The sequence below is a fragment of the Etheostoma spectabile genome, chromosome 6, assembly GCF_008692095.1.
Source record: "Etheostoma spectabile isolate EspeVRDwgs_2016 chromosome 6, UIUC_Espe_1.0, whole genome shotgun sequence".
In the NCBI taxonomy this organism is placed as follows: domain Eukaryota; kingdom Metazoa; phylum Chordata; class Actinopteri; order Perciformes; family Percidae; genus Etheostoma; species Etheostoma spectabile.
In genome coordinates this window covers 22,092,257-22,102,429 of record NC_045738.1, presented here as the reverse complement: position 1 = coordinate 22,102,429, position 10,173 = coordinate 22,092,257, and the positions used below count along the sequence as shown (strand labels likewise).

Below are 10,173 nucleotides of genomic sequence, written 5' to 3'. Positions count from 1 at the left end.
GTGCAGTATCTGTCCTGCACTAGCTCCAATACTGTATTCATAATGCATTTGAGTGAGTTTCTTTCAGATATCACACACAAGGGTAAAACCTGCCAGACTGTCAGTGCTTGGCATAGAGGAGTGTTTATATCAAGACACAGCAAGAAGAAAAACCCAGACTTCACATGGCAATGCTTCCTGTTATTCCCAGAGAAAGCAACCTTTCTCCTGCCTTCATGCATGGATAATGATGAGGGGAAAAAGGTTGTACTTACCTATGACAGATACACAGCCTAGCGGGGCTATGAGTGATGCTGGTGCAAAGCCATAGGCTGCAAAGTTCCCCAGCTCCCCGACGCCCATGAGAACCACACCGCACCACCACATCACAGAGGTGTAGTAGGGCTTGGAGCCACGCTGAGACTGACAGACGTGGGCATATTTCTATCAGGAACAGAGGGAACAGGAGCCGGAGGCATCAGTCAGATTAAGCAGATCTAATAACTGGAGAGCTGCATGAGACAAACATACACCATACAGATAATTTTACAGCACATAATGTGCACTTTAAGCTATGATACAGCATTACAGAGGCTGTCTCACAACCCTAAACAAGCCATAACACTGTCTGCTGATGAGCATATCATCTCAGAAGAGGCATGACAGCAATTAAGCAAATCTATGAAGTGGGAAGCTGTACAAGGCAAACACAAATGTAGACTTCATAATCATTAACAATCCTGTCTTTGCAAGCTTACACCGGCTAATGAACAATGGTTAATAGCCTTTTTTTAGCACTTTTTCACATTAAGTCGATGCTGTCAGGCCCGCTCAGTCTTACACGCCCTGTTTGCCGCTGGCACAAAGCCCAGTTTCTGCACCTGCATCAAAAGAGGCTTTGAATGTGCTAAGCACAGCGTAATTTAGCAACAGACATTATTTTGTGTTATCTGAATCACACAGTGAAAAAAAAAAACCAGGATCATACCTCAGCCTCTACAAGCTCTGTCTGGTAGAGGCTGTAGAGGGTGTATGCTTGCTAATGAATGCATTTACTCTCTAAATTAGACATCAGGGAGCATCATTAGTATTACAATCAGGTACAGACAAGTGCAACAAATTTGCAGTTTGTATACTTAACTTAACAACGGCATTACAATATTAGACTGAACTACATATCTGATGTTTAAACATGAACTTCTATTAAATTTAGTTCAAACATGCTTTATTTATTATGAAATACAAAGTTATTTGTGCTGTCAGCTGCCTACGTTCACAAAGATCCTGATCCACAGAGCCAACTGTCAGGACAAAGCAGTGCTTCGAGAGTAAAAAAGGAGTCTTTCCAGGCATTAGTGCCTGCTGTTTGCAGAGTGTCTGCCGCACAGCTGGATTCCAGCGCTTCCTACCTGTATGTTGAGTGAAATGCTGATGAGGACATTTCCACATATGGAGATTATGATTCCCAGGAGATAGGTCTGTGGGAACAAACCGCAAACAGGCACAAGATTAAATGACGCTCTACTTGTCAAACAACTCCAAACACCCCATAATACTCCCTGAAGTCTTCTCTCCAGCTGGCACATCTGTCATTTCCATGACAACCACAGAGACTGTTCCATTGGTGCTCTGTTCAAAGGCACAAGGGAACTAGTGTGTGTGTGTGTGTGTGTGTGTGTGCTCCTGCAGAACAGAGGCTTTTAGGGTTTTACAGTATGATATCTAACTTTTATTTCTCACACACTCACATGCAGTAAAAGCAACAGACACAAGCACACTTGCAAAAACACAAACACTCCCTCACCCTCTTAACCTTTGTGTTGTCTTACAACATACTATAACATGACTTCTTCCCACTTTTTTTTGACATAGTATACTATGGCATTTAAACACTCTTTCCGAAATAATATACGTTTGACTTTTTTCAAAATAATATACTATGCCTTTTATTTGACGTACTTTACTATAACTTTTCATCAACTTTTCATCACTTTTTTCTGACATGCTATACCATGACTTTTTATGACGCTTTCCGAAAAAAACTACACTCTGCATTTGTATCACATTTGTATAGTATAGTACGAGATTTTTTTTGACATGCTATACCGTGACTTTTTCTCACTTTTTTGACACAATATACTATGACTTTTTTGACATACTATACTATAACTTTTCAACATTTTTTTTCCATGATATGCTTTAATGTTTTAACTTGTATGTTGGTTTTAAAAACCCCTCTGAAATAAAATTTTACTTCATAATCTATTAACAAATATTGTCTTTATCTCAATTTCAAACAATATGTTTAGGGAATGCAGTCAGTCTCTGCTAGAACACAATTAAAAATGGAAGTGTGATTCCTTTTATGTTATAAGGTTATAATTCATGTTAAAAATCCACTATGTGATCATTCTTATCTTGGAAAAAAACATGAGTGGTCAGATCCAGAATAATTTTCCGAATTGAGTCACATGTTTATCACAGAAAATAAGGCAAGGCCGTTAATTTTCAAGTGGACAAAATGTAAATTGTACCATTTTTCTTCTTGTAACAATTTTAAATGGGTCAATTTGACCCAAATACCATACAAGTGTTAATTCTCAAATTATATACAACACCTCACAAAGATCCTGATGCAGGTTGGTTGGTAAACAGTTTTATGCCCCTGACACACCAACCAGACGGCCGACCCTCGGCTAAAAAGGCAGTGGGACTGATCAGTCTCCCTGACTTGGTCCAAAAAAGATGCCTCATAACGCACCAAAGCGACGAGACGTAATACGCCTCCAGAACAGCAGGTGGCGCTAATCTGTATAGCAGCTGATTGGACGAACGTGTCACATGGGTCTGGTTTCTTTGGAAAATCAAAGCCAGTCTGTCATGTCGGCTTGTTCAGAATACAATCTCATATTTTACTCACCGAAACGTGTTCCTAAATACATTTTAAGCAAGAAATAGTTACTGAATCTGTTTTCATTTCAGTTTGACAAAGGTCAGTTTAAAACATTTTCGTCCGATTTTGAGATTTGAGACTAAAGTCACACTCATCCCGCTCCTTGGTTCTGGTGTTTCACTCCACCAATCAGAATGGTCATTTGAGTCTGACTGCTGGCAGTGCCCGCCTTCCGACTGAGCACGTCAGGTCGGCCAAAACAAAGGCTGACGGCCCCCCCCCCCGAACCACTCAGGACGGACGATGGCACGGAACACACCGAACAGACTCGAGTTACCAACCTTGCCAGAATGTCCGACGGCCGATTAGCGGGTTGGTGTGTCACGGCTCTTAGACACACATACACCCTGCTCGTGACCAATAAAAATAGGTTTGGGAGAATTGTTGGTAGAAGTTGATAATATGGACAAGATTAAATTTTCAGAGCTTTACATCAACAGAACTAAGAGCCTATGGCCATGCCAGTGGCTTTCTGAGGCTTCACTTATAGGCTAATGTCAGCATGCTAACAGGCTGACAACAACAATGCTAAGATGCGGATGGTTGGCAGGTAAAATATTTACCAGGTTCCCCATTAAAGTATAATCATGCTATATTGCTAACGTTTCCTAATTAGCACTAAAGCTGAGGCTGATGGGAATGGCATTAGGCATTTGGAGGTATTTGGTTAGAAAGCAACGTTTTGGATAAATTACAATTTTGACCTGATGATGGCCCTAGATGGAAAGTTAAAGATAATTTAATTCAGTAGGGATTTATCCTTTGGACACTGCAAATGTCTGTATAGAGTTTCGTGGCAATCCATCCAATAGCTCTTAAGGTATTTCGGTCTAGACTAAAGTGATGGGGTGACACTGCCATCCCTCAAGCCCCGCCGCTAGTAAAGTTGTGGAGAAATGATGCCCTCCAAAAAATGCCTTGTATAATGAGATTCTTGGGCAATATGGGCATCTTTTCGAAGCCAACTCTCAACCAGAATGCATAATTTGTGTTTAAGTGATGGAAGGAGAAACAGGATCCATTCACTTTAAGTGTTTCAAGAATACGTCGGGCTACTTCCCCCACATGATTGGAAAATTATTGCCACGAGGAAATTTAATTTTAGGTCATAAACATACGGGTGGCTGTGGGCGGACAAAGTTTACAAAGAAATGAAAGTGTGCAGTGGGGGTGGAATGTGAATGATGATAACCTAAAGAAAGAAACTCAATCAGTATAGGAGCAGCCAAGAAGCTCTAAGTATTTATCCCTTGAAAAAGCATTATGTGAGAGAGAGAGGGAGGGTAGAGAGAAAAGAGAGCGGGGATATACAATGATGAGAATTAAAACAAAGGAATAGGGAGGGAGGGAGAAAGAAAAAGTAAGAAAAAGATGGGAAAGAGGACATCAACACTAGATAAAAACAATAGAATGAGGAGAGAGTCAATTCTCAGGTCCAGCGGTCTATTCCTGAGATAAGACGGGCAGTCAACATCTGATATTGTTGACAATGAGATAACAGCACTGTGGTCAAAGGCTACCAGAATGAATGGAGTGTAAATTAATTCTCCTGGTCTCCAAACACTGATCACTATCACACAATCCAGAGGTCGTCTAGCGTTTTCTCGGGGCACATTATTAGACATCCTTAGGGAAAATACAAAACCACCACCGAGGGGAAGGAGCTGTCATTATAGCATACTCTTCAAGTCATTAGGCAAAGACCAAAGTCTATTTTTTGAGCAAGGAAAACAGCCGTAATAACCCTCTGATCTTTCTGTAGGCCCCATAAACCTCGGGGAAACATACAAAGGAACGCCAGATGAAATGATGATGACAAAGTTTGGTAACCTTCCTTTTAATGAGACCAGCAGTATAACAGGGTCTCATCCTGATGGGTGCTTTATCACAGGTGCAAAATAGGAGATGCAGGTCTGACACAGAACTTCAAGATCCCACATCCCACTTACACAACTGTTATGTACTTCAGGTATTTTGTTTTTATGTTAAACTTGCAACTTGTAAAATAAGATGGTGTAAAACACTTGCTTTGCTTCTTTGGGTGTTCTAACTTTCACTAGGGACATATCAAGATAACCATATTTCTGCACGTTGGCAGCTCAGGATCAACAAAAATCCACATCTGCACTTCCTCAAGACCTCCAAGTTCTTCGGGATACTGTCCTGGACTGCCTCCGTGTGATATTTATGTAATTCCTTCCTGACTGACAGGAGTCAGCAGGTGAGACTGGGTAACATCACATCCAGCACACGGACTATTAGCACTGGCGCCCCCCAGGGGTGTGTGCTCTCCCCACTGCTTTTCTCCCTCTACACCAATGACTGCACCTCAGGAGATCTGTTAAACTCCTGAAGTTCGCTGACGACACAACGGTCATTGGCCTCATCCGGGACGGTGATGAGTCGGCCTACAGACAGGAGGTGGATCAGCTGGCTTCTGGTGCAGTCAAACACCCTTGAGATTAAACGCTCAAGACTGTGGAGTGATCGTGGACTTCAGAGAGCCCCCCCACTCTTCCCCCATCACCATACTCAACAGCCCTGTGTCTGCTGTAATCCTTCAGGTTTCTGATCCACTATATCCCAGGACCTGAAGTGGGAGCCCAACTCAGACACCACTCAAGAAGGCCCAGCAGAGGCTGTACTTCCTGCGCCAGCTCAGGAAGCTCAACCTGCCTAAGGAGCTGCTGGTCCACTTTTACACAGCCATCATCCAGTCCGTCCTCTGCACGTCCATCACTGTCTGGTTTGGATCTGCCACCATAAAGGACAGGAGCAGACAGCAGACAGAAGGTTCAATTCTGGCCAATAACCCAGTAACACTGTCTCCACAACACCTGTTTACTGGTTCCACTATTATTCCATTTAATTAGTATTTATTCATCATTCTCATTCTCATATCTCACTTATTATCCATTATTCATATCATCTATTTCAGAACTGTTCATAATGTTCATACTGTTCATATTGTAATATAATAACTTAATACTATTTATCCCAGTACCCTTTGCATTATGTTCCACATTTAAATAATTTTTATTGGTCTCTTCATTGCACTCATCTCTCTACATTGTTTCTGTTTAGAGTATGTATCTATTAGTGTGTCTATATTAGTGTGTATATATTGTTTGTTGGGTTGTTTGTTTTGAATGTGTAAGCACATTGTGAGTAACTATGCTCCAAAGGAAAATTCCTCGTATGTGTCTTCATACCTGGTCAATAAAGCTGATTCTGATTCTGATTCAAAGGGCTCAAAGTCAAAAAGAATCCTGAGGCTGAAACTTAAAAATGTCACAGTATAATGTTTTAATATGTGCTCATTTAAGTGAATTTGACTGTCAAAACAGTTAAATTCCTTCTTACATTACACAACAAAAAAAGTCATAATTTTTAAGAAGTAAAAAGTTTTGAATTCATTTTTACTTCTTCCAACCATAAATTAAGAGTCAATGCAGAGTTACATATTGAAATAATATCATAATCCTACAGTGAATCTAGATATTTTATTGATGCTTTGGCCAGGTCATCATCAAAAACAAGAACAAGTACAGAATTACAGATTACAGACATTAATGATTTTGTCCACGTTGGTATTAGTTGATTCGTGTATATTTATTAAAACTTCAATATTTTTAAGTTTTGATATATACTCTAAACTCTGGAACAAGGCCATGTGTGCCATGCTGATTCGTCAAATTGACCCGTTTTCCTATATCAATGGTCTTTTTAATAACCCAAAATAACATGATTGATTCCACACAATGCTCTTTGACAAGTGCAAATCTCTACTTTCATTAATTTTGGGGCGTCTTATTCAATTTTATAGCATTTGAAAAACAAATTGAAGTGGTTTTGAAATAGTATTGAGTAAAAGTTGACATATTCCAGTCTGTGGTTATCAATCAACATCCATTCCTTTAATTTTAGTCTAAATAATTCCTAATTTCTGCTTTTCTGACTCAAACATTAGGTATAATTTCCTATAATGAGGTTTATTAGACATAAATTCCAAAAATAACTGTAAAACTAAAGTTAAGTTAGTGTTGCGTAGTGTTGAAAACGTCAGAAAGTGACAAAGTGGTGAATACTTGATACTCGTACGGTATTTTCCTCCCTTTGAGGCACCAGTGTTGAAATATTCCCATCTCCACCCTTTTCCTCGTCTTCTTTTCATGCCCTAAAGCCGTTTCTACATGTTCCAAGTTTGATAAACTTTGCCTCCATTTTTTTTTAGCCGCTTTACCGAGGAGACCACACCACCCTCTTGCATTTTGGCAAAGGCCCGCCCTACTTTGCATCTGATTGGCTGATTAGAACCTGTTTCATTGGTAGCTGGAAGTACAATCATTGGTTAAACCTAGCGCATCAAAAACAAATCCAATGTGGACTTTTTTATTTTTTTTTAAATAGTCATATGCCGGAGGTACGGCACCAGGCCGGAGTACTTTAAGCCCTGAATTTATCATCACCTTAAAGTGATACAATATTAATTCCTAGGAAACATTCATTTCTCTTTATCCAAAGAGTCTACAGCTATGCTCTGTGAGACTGTACTTTGGCACTGAGGTGCTTTGAGCTAAATGCTAATGTCAGCATGCTAACATACTCACAACGACAATGTCAATGTGCTAATGTTTAGCAGGTAATGGTTAACATGTTCAGCATCTGAGATTAGCATGTTATCATGCTAGCATTTGTTAATTAGCACTACACACAAATTACAGCTGAGGCTGATGGGAATGTGATTAGATTTGAAGGTAGCCCCCCCAGGAACAGAGCTCAGCTTCTCAGCCAATTTTCTCAAGTTAGGTGGGATTACGACAAAAAATCCCCTTGTGGCCCTCTGGCTGAGAGAAGCCATTTAAAACCTGTAATGTCACTACAATAGCCAAGTAGGAACTTGGAGATATATGAAGGTAAATATAGTGAAAAATGTGAGTGTTAGAATACGATGTGAGAACTAGCAGAACAAAAAAAAAATCTGAACTTGTATTCTAAAATTTGCAACTGTATTCATAGAAAATAAATGACAGAATCCCACATTTGCATCTCACTTTGGAGTATAATTAGGGTCTAATTTGCGGTCTTCTGTCAACATTTCTAAACATGACAGCAATACACACTACCACACTAACTTGTGGCTGAATGTTTGGTGATATATCATGTAACACACCACTACTGCCACATAGGCCCGGCGCCAGGGTAAATTGACTAAGGGGGCAGGTAAAATTGCAAGGGTCAAATTATTTTTCACAAAGTAGGATAAAATCAACTAATTTACCCAGACTTTACGCAAGCTGCTGCAACAGGGTCAGCGCTCGCAAATGTGGCTATGTAATTGTATTAATTTATTAAATAATAAGTGCGACTTGACAAAGTAACTATTTAAAAGTCACTTTATGAGCTTTAGGCTTTCATTAACATTAGACACACAGCTGTGACTGCGCTCTCCCAGTGGTTGACATTTCCGTCCATAAATGGTTGAGTCGACACTTATTGAATAATAAAATATTTATAAAAAGTTAAGAAACTGCTAACGTTACACGGGTTACGTCTAACTAGGATGTGTAGGCTATCGCTTGACGGTAACTGAGGCCCCTGTCACATCAGGGTCTGAGGGCGGCAGCGATGACGGGGGTAGGTGGACGCTCCTCGTCATCAGATGAAGATTCCTAATCTGATGAAAATGACGGGTCATTGATCTCTTCCCGATCTGATTCTCCATCACCCATATCCAAATCTAGCTTGCTCTAGCTTCTGATAATGGAGCCACTTTGCCAAAAGACACGTGAACAATAAGCTTTGCTAGGCTACCGGTGGTGGTCTGAGCACGGCGTTTTTTTTCAAGATATAGCTTGAATCATAGATTTATTAATGAAGTGAGAGGACGGGTGGAGGGCTCACTCTCTTTGTCAAATATCACCACACATGGGATTACATTGTTGTTTGTAGTGCAAAGCCCTTATGCAATGTAGACGCCAAGATGTTGTTGTGTTTGTACATTTTCTGGATGTATGATGTTGAAACAAGGGGGTAGAAAATACAACTGAGGGTGCAAAGCCCCCTTTCTGTCCCCTCGTGGCGCTGAGTGCGCTGCCACGGGATCCATAGTCTGAAAAAAAGAATTACAAAAGTCCCTTCCTCGCTTCTAAGCACACAGTAGAGGTGAATAAATGGCCAAAGACTTACCTAAAGCCCATTTTCAATTGGTTTTGAATTATCTGATTATCACACAACATAATTTCACACACTCAGCCCACTTTAAAAGTAAAACCCCTTGTGTCTTCTCCCTACCAGCCTGATCAATTTATAAGTTTAAGCCTAGTGGAGTTCTGGGTAATTTTAAATTAAAAATCACCACGTCATATACTCTATTTCAAAGTCTGTCTTTATCTTCTGCTCACCTTGACTCCAAGTCTGATGACTCCAATGACCTGTAGGTAAGCAGACTCCAGTGTGTGTGTGTGTGTGTGTGTGTGTGTGTGCTGCTTGCAGTGAATCAGAGAGGTAAACAGGATTAGGAGGAGGAGGTGGGGGAGCAGAGGGGCGGCTCGATGATGGGAATCCTAGGGGACTGATATCGCAGCAAGGTAACGTGTGTATTTGTGTGTGTGGGCGGGTGTGCAATCATAGACTCCATCCTCAATTGTGAAGCAGACAGACAGAGAGAGAGTGTGGTGGGCTGACAGTATTGTATAAGAGATGACTACGGCGCAGTGGTAATTCATGATCAGACAGATGGCGTCATCCATCAGTCCAGCTGTGCTCTGTTCACTAAACAAAAATCAATAACCTTGTCAAGCTTTACAGGAGAGAGTGTAACTGGCCTGCTGCGCTGCTGATACTGAGCCAACATGGAGGCTGTCACGCCCGATCTAAGTCGAGTGCAGATTTGAGTTGCGCATGCGTCACTTTGCAACAAGTAGCGTACAAGATGCTAATGAGAGACTTCTGTAATGTCAACACGGTAAAAATGGCCCTACTTAACCAAGTTGGTTCACTATGGGCTACAAGTTCATCAAAGCATCAAACACAACAAAGGCTGTCAGTTGAATGGCGTTTTGAGCTAACGTTAGCAATCAATCAATCATAGATAGCTAAAATGTTTTTGAAATGACAGCTAGCTCAGCTACACGCTAGCAATCAAACACAACGAAGGTTGTTACTTGAATGGTGTGTTAGCAATCAATAATATATAGCTAAAATCTTTTTGAAAGGACTGCTAGCTTAGCTACAAGCTA

The 10,173-nt window shown here is 40.6% G+C and overlaps 1 protein-coding gene across 1 annotated transcript in view; it reads right to left on the bottom strand.

Annotated features, from left to right (window-relative positions):
• Positions 1 to 10,173, bottom strand: part of nipal2 (NIPA like domain containing 2) — a 39,478-nt gene that overhangs the window by 18,908 nt on the left and 10,397 nt on the right. The window contains exons 2-3 of the mRNA XM_032518028.1: positions 1,389 to 1,457; positions 255 to 423 (exon numbers count right to left, since the gene is read on the bottom strand). Of these exons, the coding sequence (XP_032373919.1) occupies positions 255 to 423; positions 1,389 to 1,457 (238 nt within the window). The remainder of the gene's footprint in view (positions 1 to 254; positions 424 to 1,388; positions 1,458 to 10,173) is intronic.